The sequence below is a fragment of the Gadus chalcogrammus genome, chromosome 2 (genome assembly GCF_026213295.1).
Source record: "Gadus chalcogrammus isolate NIFS_2021 chromosome 2, NIFS_Gcha_1.0, whole genome shotgun sequence".
In the NCBI taxonomy this organism is placed as follows: Eukaryota; Metazoa; Chordata; class Actinopteri; order Gadiformes; family Gadidae; genus Gadus; species Gadus chalcogrammus.
In genome coordinates, this window is record NC_079413.1 from 6,276,457 (window position 1) to 6,290,543 (window position 14,087).

General features: G+C 43.4%; 2 protein-coding genes across 4 annotated transcripts in view; both read left to right on the top strand.

The window, feature by feature from the left end:
• Positions 1-738: 738 nt before the first annotated feature.
• On the top strand, positions 739-5,318 carry LOC130371763 (uncharacterized). 2 transcript variants are annotated; one of them, XM_056577636.1, is made up of 11 exons: positions 739-879; positions 1,190-1,223; positions 1,333-1,615; positions 1,711-1,784; positions 1,890-1,962; positions 2,086-2,173; positions 2,289-2,339; positions 2,459-2,530; positions 2,792-2,939; positions 3,163-3,250; positions 3,350-5,318. In XM_056577636.1, the coding sequence occupies exons 1-11, from the start codon at positions 845-847 to the stop codon at positions 3,424-3,426; spliced, it is 1,023 nt and encodes a 340-aa protein (XP_056433611.1). In that variant the 5' UTR covers positions 739-844; the 3' UTR covers positions 3,427-5,318. The 2 variants fall into 2 exon arrangements, with proteins under 2 accessions (XP_056433611.1, XP_056433603.1); XM_056577628.1 differs by having other exon boundaries at positions 743-879; positions 1,187-1,223; positions 3,350-5,317.
• Positions 5,319-5,937: 619 nt separating this feature from the next.
• pbx4 (pre-B-cell leukemia transcription factor 4) overlaps positions 5,938-14,087 on the top strand; it is a 24,566-nt gene continuing 16,416 nt past the window's right edge. For both annotated transcript variants that reach the window (XM_056577643.1, XM_056577651.1), the window contains exons 1-2: positions 5,938-6,735; positions 10,723-10,796. In XM_056577643.1, the coding sequence (XP_056433618.1) occupies positions 6,557-6,735; positions 10,723-10,796 (253 nt within the window). In that variant the 5' untranslated portion in view covers positions 5,938-6,556. The remainder of the gene's footprint in view (positions 6,736-10,722; positions 10,797-14,087) is intronic.

Consider the following 14,087-nt stretch of genomic DNA (forward strand, 5'->3'; position numbering starts at 1 on the left):
TAATCTAAGCAAATCTCAGTGCAATAGTTGAGCAATCATGCTCCATGAATAAAATAAAATATGGATGAATTCTATGTTTTAGAAAACTAAATTAATGTGATGTCATATGTGTAGGCTGAGCTGGAGACTATCAGAGAGTGTGTGTGTGTGTGTGTGCGCATTCACGGTCAACCAAATGCAGGAGCGTCAGAGAATGACCGATAGACATCAAATAATGAACCAATGAAAGTTCTGAAAGGGTTTCATACAAGAGTAGGAGATGGAATTTGATGTGTCAGATCATGTTATCTGCAGGTTGATTATACATCTGGAGCAATGTTAATTAATAATTATTCACTCATTATTTATTGGCCATCCTTTCGCAGATTAATGTACAGACAGATCATGCAAGTGTAACGGGTATAGAAAATGGCTTGTGTTATAAAACAGTTCCCCCCACCCATTTTCTGGTATTAGCGGTTAATTGCAATAGTGGTTCAAATTAACCGCTATTGTATTATTTTCATGCCACTAGATGGCACTGTGCACTGTTGGCGTAGTGGGTTGCCATGGAGACGTAGCTCGAGTTAATAAACTGTTGATTGCTTGAGCAAGATTGAAAACTGTTGTTCTCCACTTCGTATTACCCACAGCGCAAACCAGCCTGTGGGCCTTGTACCTGCCCAGATTCCCCTAGATCTGGCGCCGGTAACACAAGCACTAATGTTATGTTTCCCGTGAATACGTTAGCCTTTTTCAAAGGCTAGTGTTTTGCGGGGAGACTACGTTTCCCAGTATGCATTGCGCAGTGATGGGGATGTGTGCAGATTTGCTTTGAGCGCGCGACACAATTCTACTTCAAAAAATGGCGGATGTTGAAATGGAAACAAAACAAGACAGGTTTGTAAAACAACTAAACTACCGACTAATTTGTAACCAGTAGGCTATACATGCATGCATATTTATTTGGGCAAATCGTTTTCGGATGTATTTACGTTACTGACAGTGTTACAGTTGAAGCCAGTAAACTACGTTGAGGGGATTGATAAGAACAAGATAAGATACATTACAGCTGGATTGCAACATTGGATTTTCAATGTCGGCAAACAAAAACACCATTTAAAAAATGTAAACATCGTTTAAGCATGTTATTATTGATGTAAACCTGTGAAGTAACTTATATTCACCACTCCTTTCAACCCCATAGCAGTTGCGGCGGTGCGACCGTTCCTGGTGGGAACGAGGTACGGTAAAACATTTTACAACACTGGCGATGATCCGATTCAATGCTTTAGAACCACTAACTATTTCAGAAGGCTCGTTACTTAACTCCATTTTTTCTTTAACTCCAAGGCAATGATAATCGACAAAATGGTTAAAAGGGCCCCGCCCTTATCGCCCATCCCAGGGCTCCCACACAAGTCCCGGCGCACACATTCTCCAACTCCATCTAGCGCAGCAATTCCAGACACAACTGAAGAAGCCACTATCACGGAAAACGGCATGGCTGAAGAGTCCATGAGGGGATCTGTTCCAATTGAGGCTCCCTCGCTAAGCCCCTCTTCCCGAAGGAAATCCTGGAAAAGGTCCACTATAGGGCGGCGTTCACTCCCTGCCCTTACCAACCCATCTCAGAGTAGGTCCTATCCTTCCTGCTTACTTATAGCTACATTGTGAGATATTCTGGCTGGTGTCCTAATGCCTTCCTTCCTTGGTTCTTTTTGTCTGTAGCACTGTGCAGGACCATCAGTCCATCATTATCACAACAGGAGCGGCTGGAGAAACTGATGGAAGCCTCGATGAAGGTTAGATTTGCTTTCAGCCAAACAGCTGTGTGTGTCCATCTCTACACTTGTATTGTGTTTGATTTTAAAATGACATTCAAAATCCTTTTGCATGCCTGTCTTTAGCGCGCACTAGAAAGAACCCAAACGTTGTTGCAGTCCACGCCAAATGCCTCACTGGAGACGTTTAAGAAACAAGGTTAGTAGTACCGTACCTGCATATATTTTGTAGGTCATGGATAACAATTCTTGGTAAATCTACACCAACTTGGAGTATACTTTGTGATATATACTGTATAATGTTCATTTTCTTGATATTTAGCCGAGGACATGCAACCACAATGGTGCAGTTTGGCCCAAGAGCTGCGCAGTCCAAGGCCAGCTCAGCAGCTTTCATCGAGTAAAGAAAAGTAATTCCTTTTTAATGTTTATATAAACATTCTGCAGCCAGCGTGTTTCCTGTACAGATGTTTCTGTCATTGGTTGTTAACTGATGACTTGTTTATTTCTGGTCTTCACTCCTAGTAATCCTGCCATGCAGCCAGCCCTGGAACAAAAGCGCAGTGATATCCACAGGCAGGCTTTTCTTCCTTAAGGATACACCTCGGTTGCTGTTTTTTTTATGTTAACGCTAATGTTAGTATTTTTTCCGTGAGGATATTTGAACTTGTTTATCCACCATCGCCGTGCTCTAGGTTACAGGCGGAGATCAATTCTTGGACAGCTCTGCTGTCCAAACACCGGATTAAAGCGGAGGCCTTGGCAAGGTTTGAATGTTAATATATATGCCTGTACTCCCAGTGCTGAAATACCTCATCTGTGCCAATTATCATGATTTAGGACGTTAAACTACACTTTAATCCAACATTAGTAGAGATACTGAAGAAATGTCCGATTTAAAAACCATTTCACTACACTGTCTTTTTCTGAAGCCTCTTACCAAGCGAACCCACTGTGTCAATGACGTGTCGGTGTGTAACGTTACACCCTGTTCCAACCTGTGTACTCTTTTGTCTACGCCGCCACAGCAAGGTGGAGCAGGGCCAGCAGAGCAGTGTAACCCTAGACACCGCATCACTGTCCCAGTCCTCTCAGTGGCAGCTCATCCAGCGGAAACCAGACTACCACTCAGTGCTGTCTAGACAGCAGCCTGCACTGCACACGATATATTTGGTGGTATGTTGTATTCATTTCAGATCAGATGTCGTGCCGATAACAATGTGGATACAATTTGAGACTCTCAGGCAGGCAGTTCTCTAATTTGTTTTCCGGAACAACGTTGGTAAGTGTGAATAATACACACAGGAGGTTTATTCACCTCCCAATAAGGATTAATTACCATATGTTTTAGTCCACGTATTTGTGGAACTGAATTGATCTTTTCCTTTCTTCTTGACAGATGAAAGCCCAGTGTCAAATGGTGAGAGGGCTTCTCTCCATTGAGAAGCACTCGCAGTTGGTGGTGAAGGTTACCAGTAGGAGCTTAGGTATTCAGATTTCTGTGTTATTGGTTATTTATGCCAATATTTTGATCTGTGTTCCATTTTTCTTTGGCACAATGCTTTACAAATGGTTTCCTCTTTCAGCGGCCGAAGAAGGGCTTCTGGACCTTTCACCTGACTTGATCAGAGATCTTGTGGCAGTGCCTTTCTCCTCATCTTAGGTCCCCTTGGTTAAAAGGCAACTGGACCAGGCCGTCTTCCTACACGCTCCCTGAGGTTTATTCCCCACAGTTGTGCTGTGGTTTTTGTCACTTAATTAATATGTATATACCCTGTATGATTCTGTGACCTTTGCTTTATGGCATTTTTAATCCGAACCACCAGGTGGCAATGCTACCCTTTTCAAAACAATGCCAAGATAGGGTTTGGTAGGACTGTCAAGTTTTGCATCTCTAGGGTCAACTTTTAAAAAAATGTCTAAATAATGTAATGGTATCATGATTTAGTTAAAAATACCTTAAATGATTTAATGTTTGCTAAATGCACATATGTTGGGATGTTATATGTGTGGTAATATAAGTCAACTTGCATTACCATGCTCTTGTACAGCTCTGTATTTTTCAAATGAAGTCTTACATTTTTCATCTGGGATTTGTGTATATATGTCATACGTTTTACCTTTCAGAAATACATTCTAATGGATTGATCCATTTTCACAATATACCTTGTATTACTCCTTTATTATTTCAGAACCTTTTAACAGCAAAGTGTCAGGTCAAAACCCATCACTTTCATTTCCATTGAACATAATAAACATGTCTATGGTGGCCGTCGATATATAATTATCTTGCTGGTGCTGCATTTATTCCAACCCATGTGTCCCCTGACCGTTGCCGAGGCCCCTCCCCCTCCACGTGACTCACTCCCATCTCTGGCATTTGGCGGGATCACCCAGGCAGAACGAAGCTTTGACATTGTGCCTGTCAGTCACAGCAGTCCTGCTCTTTTCAGCTGTTGTGTAATTCCTTGGGAGCCTTTTGGTCATCATGGTCACTACTTTTCATTATGTCTTCGATAATTACACCTAAGAGCAAATGGCTTTTTGTGTGTGTGTGGCCGTGTCTTCGACCTAATGTGTGTGCGGGGCAGGGTTTTCCTTGTGATTGTGTTTGTGTCAGTCCCTTGGAGACGACCCCAGAGATGAGCAAAGAGGGAGAAGTGGCATCGTGACCATTAGTGTTCGGTAGCGAGGACGCTGGGGCACAGCAGGGGGAAATAATGAAGTCATTTAGATGAAAATGAGCACTGGGTCTTGGGAAACTGAGAGCATCTTGAGCTTTCAAAGGAAATGATGTTGTGCAACACAAGTCAACATGATGTATCAATGTGTAGAGGCTCCAGAGCGGTCAAAAAACTATGTTTACTATAGCATATATTATAATTACTAATGCTGAAATGCCATTGTTTGCCCTTTGAGAGATTATATTAAGTAGCTCTTTTTTTTTCTAGGGCTACATTTGTGTCCTTGCTCATTGAGTTCATTATATATTTATAGATTATGCTAATAGTGCTATTTGAGGAGAATTTCGTACATATCAGGGTGTTAACACATTAAGTATTTTCTAGTTTATTTCACTGTATTGTGTGGTTTCTGGATACCAGAATATACGCCAAACATGCAAAGAGTGGATGCTCTTTTTTTTCTCCTCATACTGTATTCTCTGGTCCAGGATTTCTCTTAACTTTAGATTGATTAGCCACAGATTGTAGTAGATGGATGTCTGAGGAGTCAGCATAAACCACTGCTTGTTTGGTCACACTGCCCCATGCAAACACATCATTTTTTTTAGTAGAGTGAGGCAGGCTACAGATTTTCCTCCATGTCTATTCAGCTATCCATTCGTCTTGGGAAGCCCTCTGATCTGAGTGATAAACAACAGCAGAAGCGTCAACGTTTGCAAAAATAAATAAATAGTGAAGAAACTAGTTTTCAGTCTGCTGTCAACATGTTCATGCTGAAAGACAAATTTCGAGGTTAATGTATCGGGGCCGAAGAGTTCTGTTAAATCCATGCTCGTTTGACTTTTTAAACTGCCACAGTAATGCATTGGTTATTAAAAAAATGCTTTCATTATAGGAACCAACGCTGGATTTTCTTGTAAACCTATTTTAGGGGCACTACTGAGCAATAGGTTATATATATATATATATATATATATGTATATATATATATATATATATATATATCCCGTGGTTATTTAATGAACTCCTTAGGCATCGTGAAATAAAGCTACAAATGGTTTAAATAAAGCACATTATGCATTTGTGCATTTTTTATTTTTTCATTATTTATTATCAGACGTGCTACAACTATGACAAGCTGAAATCTAAATATTTTCCATTATATTTTGGCACCATTTCAATGGATGCAGGCCTATGTGGATTACGTCCAATATGAATCGGCTCCTTCCAAATGTTCTCTTTACTAATTACTATGCTGATGACGTAGCGGTAAAACATGTCACTCGCAAACCCGCCATTATCCAAAAATACGTACACGCAAGGCATTTAAAAATGAGGATCAATTCGATGCGGTGCACAAGGAGAATGCATTCAATATACACCACCACCCCTATAGCGTTCATAACCAGGCTGCAGGATAATAAAACAGCTATATGTTCACAGTACACTGATTAGCACGCTCACGCTCTCTGGTGTTCACTGACCAGAGCACATCACTCGCGCAAAGCAGGAGGGAGCGCACACACACACACACACACACACACACTTGGACAGTTGCGCTTCCCTCGTGAAAACAATGGCAAACCATGGTCTGTTTTGAAAAGGCAACCACAGGCAGCGAGCAGCGAGGCATTCAGCGAGCTGGCATTGTATTTAGAGGCTTTTCTGCTCTGCATCGCTTTAGTCGTGTATTGATTTTAATGCACATGTGCGTGCAGATTCTATTTAGCTTTATTTAAAAATGTGCACGACGCTCTCTGCCAGCTCACACATTCAGTGCATGTGTGGCTAGCTCGTCACTGCTGCCTTTTCACTGTTCGGGGCTCCAGCCACTAGCTCCTTTTTTTTCACCCTGCTAGTAAGCTAGCGCTAGCTCGGTGGCTTGTATTTACTTGAGAATAAGTAAAAATAAATACGAATGTAGCGCATATCATTTTTACTATCGGGTCGGAACAGCGGATAGTAAGTCTACCACACAATCGTTACTATCGAGTACATAAGCGAGTCTTGTATGGTTTGTGGTAGAAAATACTTTGCTGGCTAGCGGACTGGCTAGCTATTTGTGCGCATTATTCGACTGAGGAAAACTGCGAGTTTTCTTTTGAAAGTATGGATGATCAAACGAGGATGATGTCGGGTCTGGCCGGACTCGGTGGACTATCGCAGGCCGACGTGGGCGACCCAGACGGGGTTCGAAAGTCACTCGGTCAGCCTCAACAAGACATTGGGGATATTCTTCAGCAAATAATGGCCATCACCGACGAGAGCCTGGACGAGGCGCAGGCCAGGTAAAGACATGCAAGCGGTAGATGTAACGTTAATGCCTGTGTTTTGATACAGAGGGTGTCCTTTCTGAAGTATAAAGCAAGTATGGATATGTCTTTTCTTCAAATGTGGCGTGTGCTATTGCTTTTGGTCAACAGTTTAAATCTGTGTTTGTTCTTACGATGCAATCTAATAATATGCCAAAGTGAGCTTTTTTCTTCTTCTTTGTCAGCCCGCAAGGCTTTGCTATAGTTTTGCACATTTGAATGCATTTTATTTTGACGACGGTACTTTTATTTTCACACCTCCCAAAAAAGTGTCTCCTCACTACAACGACAAACATTGGGATTTTATATTATATAATTCGCAAAAATGGCCTCTTGATTCAAATTAAGTAGTAATAACTAAGTTGTAATAGAAAATAATAACATTTTCCAATGCCAGGATCGAATTATTGTCTATGCCCCATAATGAACATAATGTGCTTTTAAAGATTGTTTAACACAACTTGTTTTTGCCCGAAAGTACTAACCTCTTGAAAATGACTAATACTTGACGTTAATCACAGCTTAATATGCCAATGTTTTGCTTTGTCAGTTAACTCGATGACCCCCACGATGAACAAATGAAATGTGGTTTTATTTATTTCTTATGCTTCATTTTCGTTAGACTTACCTGTGTAAAATGTCCTGCAATCATGGTAATTGGGAGATGATCGGTTGGCTATCTTTAATGGCTGGGTGCTCTAATGAGTAAATGTCGATAATGTAGTCATTGAAATGCAAATTGGCCGGTGATATAAGGTAGGGGTTATTTGCTCGATGTAAATGTTGTCAGCCCCACACCACAATGATGACAGTAATTCTTATTCACAGGACACTGGACTTGTTATTTTCTGTAGGTACATGTCACGACAATGCATGACAATATACGAATAACCCGGATTCATTCGCCATGTGTCTCGAAAGAGCATAAGGTCATCTTGAGTTGAAGCGTTGGATTTTTTTAAACAATGGATAGCGTCCACTGCAAGCCTGTGGCCACAGTGTGATGTGTCATTAGCTGGTGATTTTCCACCCAACATTTGACCACCTGGTTCTCTTAATTAATTCACTCCTCTTTCACTCCCTCCCTCCCCGGTGTTCATCCTTTTCATTGTGTGCTGGGTGCAATCAATTCTCCTATAATGTGTACGCGAGTGCAGCTGTCCGCAAATCGAGTTTCTATTAATGAGATGGTAGGGGGAGGGATGATGCTATACTGGCATCTTATAACTGCTATTTGATTTTCCGAAAACGCTTGTAGTCTAAATAGCTTCCGTTTTTTATTATTGCAAAAAAAACAAAAAACGTTTGAATTTATTTTGCAGCTAGTTTGTTTTAATGTATCCATTCAAAATATATTGTTATTGTTGTGTAGAGTATGATCCGCATCCTCAATTGAATAATCTATGGTGAGCATAAACATGATGTTGCACCTTCTCCATGGCGAGACATTCCTGGTCTAAAGTATAAATATAGCAATGCGTCCAGTGTATAGCTTTCCCTGTGCAGATTTGCCTCTGTATAGATTTGAAACCTGCTGCACTAAAATACATACTTAAACTGTTATATCTGAAAAAGGGCCAACCAAAAAACTGAACAGATATAAAATACAATACCACTTTATGAAACATTCATGCAAGAGTCATGACTGGAGCTGAAATGAAAACCTCCCTTGCAGTAAATGCATGAATATGTATTGTTCATAACGTATGATAGCCTTTTCATGCATTGAGTGGTCCATCACTGACTTAATGTATTTAATTAAGTGCATAACTGCACTTAACGAAAGAGAAAGCGATAATACAGCACTGGTATGTATATCTTTTTGATGCACATATGGTATGGGAGGTGAGATTCAACCTCTTCACTTGTTGCTAGATCAACCAACACATGCTTGATGCTCTATTCCCCCTTCGCCATCCCAAGCGAAGCTCACACATCCCATCAGAAAGGCAAAACCAAACTTCAGCAGTGTGCAAACTCACACGCACACCAAAAGATCATCCGAGGCAAATTCGCCTCAATACTGCTAGGATGCCACGAGGCGAACAACAATCCAGCAGGCCAGGCGTGGTGCGATCGGTCAGCCGCTTCGTAGGTAGGCCACTGGGCCCGCGATGGGTGCACGTGCGGTGCCCTTATTGCGGAGGGGTGGCAGTGTGTGGGGGATGCGGGGGGAGTGGTCCGGGACCCTCGGCGATGCAGCAGAGTGTTGCACCTGCACGCTGGCAGCCCACCCTCATCCTCTCACCCTGTCACCATATGTTCAGATGCTGGCAAGAGGAGTCTCCGGCGCACTGGGGTGGATCAGACGACCCCACGGAGGGAGGGGGAGCTGGGGGGGGCACGGCAGGGGGTGGCCTGCCACTCAACTTCCAGCACAGGTCAGTAAAGGACCGCATGAGCTCCACCCCCTCCTCCTCCTCCTCCACCTCCCTCCTCCTGCTCATACCCCACTCCATGATGAAGGCGACCCTCTCACCCACCACCACCACCACCCCCCCCCCCCCCCCCGCCCCCCCAACACCACCACCAGCACCAACCCGCCACAACTCAAACCCAGTGTCGAAACAGTGAGCGTCTGGTAGGAGAACGCAGGCTCACACACACAGACACCCACCCACGCTGTAGGTCCTCAAGTCTTATCAAGGCGCTGTCACCACGCAAGGAGTAATAATAAACACACTGATATTCAGCACGCTTGTCATCGCAGCACACAGTCGGGGAGACAACTGACACAAAACTGGAGTTGGTGTTGCGGTCAGGTGTAGCTGTGTCATAATCATCCGTGGTTGGTGTGTCTGTTGCCGGTGTGTTTTTTTTTCGGAACGAACCGTACCAATTCCTTTTGTGTGCGTGCGTGTTTCATCGGGTTTGTGCTCATCATCGTTCGACATGATTCCTTGTTTTTGTGTGCCGCTCGTTCTCACATCATCTCAAAGCGAAGTCTATGTTGCACGTCCCTGTTGTTTTTTTGTTGATTTGCCTTTTTTTGCGGAGGGTGGGGTCTTTGTGGTGGTCTCCACCTTCGAATGCATTTGTGTTTACAGACCAGCGATCAGAAAAGTGTGTCAACTGTCACGGTCTCTTACTTTGGCTTTTATTTTATTTGCAGAACATGCTTGCTTTCTCAGTGATGTGATTGTTCTTGCCATGTACCGTCACAACACTAGTGACTATTTACAGTCAGCAGTTACATGTCAGTTAAGGTCACTCCTGGGCTTTTCTGCTGCTGTAGTCAAGTATAACTCTTTTCATGCTGGAAAGATCAGCTATTTTTGTGGCACAAACAGTTGTGCATGTGTTTGTGTTTCTTTGATGTATTAGGTTTGACTTTCGGCCCCTAATTGGTAGGGTATAAAAAAATATGCTTGACCTTTTCTATTTTGAGACTACTACTACTACTACTACTACTACTACTACTACAACTACAACTACACAGGTGCCCATACCTGAGCGTATTTGAAAACATGTAGACCCTCCCAAGTGATCTTCGTTAGATCACTCCCAAATGGATCTCTTTGTATCAGGCCAACCTCAAGAGGTTCAAAATTGGGATGCCATGTATTGGACCAAAACACTAGGTGCACAAATCCTGTGACCTTGCGAGATGCCCAATAATTCTTCAACGTACCGTGGAAAGCATACAAAGGTCAACATCCTGCTTTTCCAGTTCCAAAAAAAAAAAAACTTCCGAAAGGTACTTTCACATCGGCAAGGTCATCTCGTCATTCACAAACAAGTGTCGTAAAAGGGCATGGCTCCAAACCTCTCTTGTACAACGCTGTATAAACTACTTCACACTTGGGCACAGACCTCCTCTAGGTTTTCATTAATTTCCCTGCTTTCTACCACCTGCTTTAAACAGGGAGGAGAACGTGGAATAAGTGAACACAAAGGTCTGTTTATCCTAATCCACCACTCTCGCTGCTTCACTTCTAACCACTCTCCTTTCTTCCCCTGCAGGAAGCATGCCCTGAACTGTCACAGGATGAAGCCGGCGCTCTTCAGTGTTCTGTGCGAGATCAAAGAAAAGACTGGTGAGTCTCTGCTCTTTTCTGCACTTCACCACCCCTCATAGTCTCTCTCCCTCTCTCTGTCTCTCCCTCTCTCTCTCTCTCCCCCTCTATGCGTCTGTTCGCTCTCAGAAGTGGTGTATCAGTGGTTCCTTTGCTGCCGGTAATTGTATCCCTGGTACGGGGCGGATCTTGGACGGACCCTGCGGAGGACTTGTATTGATTTTATATTGATCCTATAGAGCAGAGCACTGATTTATTTATTTATTTCGGCCGCTGGGTTCGAGAGTATCGAGTCAATCTCCTAAAAGTGTTCCTTGTTGGGGTATTATGCAAAATAGATTATATATATCTTGTAAAGAAAACGGATTGCAATTACTGCAATGCTACTACTTTGTCCAAAATGTAGATTAACGTTATGGACTTGGATGTGTGTTCCCTTTTCCCTTTTTACTCATTCTTTTGGAATCCTTTTCATATTCAGACTTAAACTATATTGAAACCAAAGTAACCACATCATAGACCGGACAGTGTTTTTTTTTTATGCCACTACATCACTTTTTCTGCCTTTTCTTCTTTACCGCAAACCAAATTGGTCCCCCAAAACAAACTATCGTGGTCACAGTCCGTGTTCTCCCAGGCTGTTGACAGGTCCGATATAAAACACAGTTTATGTTGTTAACTCGCTAGCCCAGCCCCTCAGAAGTGAGAACTAGCTGCATATTTCCATCTTGTTAGCTATTCCGCTCAGCTAGCTGACAGATCCCCAGTATGGTTCAAACAAGAGGGCCAGCAGAGTCTGGCAGACTGATGGCTATGGCCGTGTGAATGATGTGGGCTTTTGAGTTCTCTCTCAATCCCTCCATCTCTCTTTCTGAGAGCCCCCCTCCCACCCCTCCGCTCCTCTCCCCCATTCCTTTATTTATCCTCCTTTCACAGAGAATCTCACTAGTTCAAATACAATTTGAAAATGCTGCACTGCTGTCTGTTGTGGCCCTCGCTCAATAATGTATTATTGCTCTCCTGTGATTGGAGGGAAGTAAAGGGTAGGCCTGAGTGAGTGGGGCAGAGTACCCTGTTTCCCAGGCAACCAGTGGTCTTATTTACCCTAATGCCATTCACTTTGATTTTCACATTTAGCCTCTCGGCAAAATGGGAAAGGCCGTGCGTGCGTGCATGTGTGTGTGCATTTACACATCACGTGTGTATTTACAGTAGGGTTGGTGAAAAGGATAAAGCACGGGGGAAATTGAATGTCTACGCGAAACCCTTGTTTAATCATTTCAATTTTAAACAGGGCCACCATAAAGTGTGTGTGTGAGGGGGGGGGGGGGTTTAGCCTTGCGTTTGCTCATCCTCGGCTGGCTGTCTGTCACGCGGTGCCCTTCTAACGGCACCGTGTACCTGTTTTGGCATTTCCCCCTCCACGCTCGCAGCCCTCCTACAGGCTCCATTATGTGCTTCTGGAATGTGAATTGACTTCTCAGTGCGGCTCGTGGAAGACCCAATCAGCAGTCTTTGAGTATCTCCCCAGATTTCTTCTTTTTTTTTTTTCATTTTTTTTTTCTCTCTCTTCGCTTCTGCAGTCTCTTTTCCACTAACAAACGCACACTCTCGCAGGCGGCGAGAGCAACACACACACACACACACACACACACACACACACACACACACACACACACACACACACACACACACACACACACACACACACACACACACACACACACACACACACACCGAACAACAGGGATAAAAGCAAACTCGATCTTGGGTCTACTCCTGCTGCTTCGGTCTTGTCCTCTCCCCCTCCCTCCTTTTTGCCTCGCTCCCATTCTTGAAAGAGAAGACTTGCTCTGAACTCGGGGCTTTGATATGGAAATGTAATGGTGGTGGAGGAGGAGGTGGTGGTGGTGGTGGTGGAGGAGGAGGATAGTGGGGGAGGGGAGGTGAATTCCTCAGAGTGCTGCAGTTGGTTAGATTGTTTTCATTGTAAAGGAAATGGTTCTGCGCAAATGCCAGCTCCCCCCACCCCCCCCCCCATCTCTACTCCTACAATACAGTGCCTCTGTTGTTCTGAGGTCTCAAATTAAACATGACCTTCATCTGCGTGAAATTTTAGTTTAGTCAATTCTTTTTTAAAGAGGGTGGAGAAGCTGCAGCATTATCTGAGACGGGGGAAATGATCAAAGTTGAAGAGACAATGGCTACACTAGGACTCTGTTCTGCTCCTGCTGCTTTCTCTCATGGGTATTTTGCTGTAAAAATAGCTCTTGGTGCAATGGGACAGCTTATGCCAAATCCCTGTAAAGCCACTGCAGCTCCTCATAAGTTTTAAATTTTAGTCTTGAGTTGGTTTTGAGGTCTTTTACATTTTTTTGGGGGCTTTTTAATGTAATCCTCTCGGTCGCTCGGTGCGAGCAAATGACTCCCCGTGAAAAGTGTCACTCACTTCTATCCCCTGTTTACCCCAGGTTCATCAGAGCGTGTTGAATATGTCCGTATGAAATGTGTGTTGTTGTCAGAGGTAACCTGTTAATGATTGGTGGAGCCTAGTTGAGCTTGCCTTTACATAGCCATAGGCCTCCTCAGACCGCCACGCAACATAAATGCATATCCACTACCTACCCACTGCCAAGGCCCTGCTCAAGTTTGAAGCCATTCAATGAATCATATTAATGAGTTCCTTTCCTGTAGTAAATAAATTAGACATTCGACTTTTATCATTGGCGGAGACTAGGAAGGTATGACTCAAGCCGTGTTTATTTGCGTAGCGCTGTTTATTTATACACGACCACCCTACAATTTCCAACGGATAGACTGGAAACTGCCTTTACAGAGATAATTATAGATCACTTGACTTCACTCCCCTGTTCGGAGTGATAATAGAAGAGCAAGAGGAGGGAGAGAATCCTCATGAATTAGAAAAAAAAAGAAGAGGTCGTTTTGGATTCTGTGGTGGCTACTAGATGTTTAATAGGTTCCGGGTGGGCAACGCCATGGCAACAAAAACACTAACCAGACACTGTGCAATGAAAATCAGACTGCTCCCCATCACCCTTGGCATTAAAATACCATGGTATTAATGACGTCTTCCAATGCATGTTTCAGAAACATAAGTCGCCATCCGCAGAAACCAATAGTCAGCCCAGTTCATCTTCACCAAGACTGGTTCAGAAATCCAATTATGTTGGCTTCGACTTTAGAGTGGCTTGTATTTCTGCCACTTATTGTGACATTTGGGCAACACCATGTTACTAATTGAATTTAATTACCATCAGGGTAGGATGGACGCCTAATTGCAATTTGTTGATT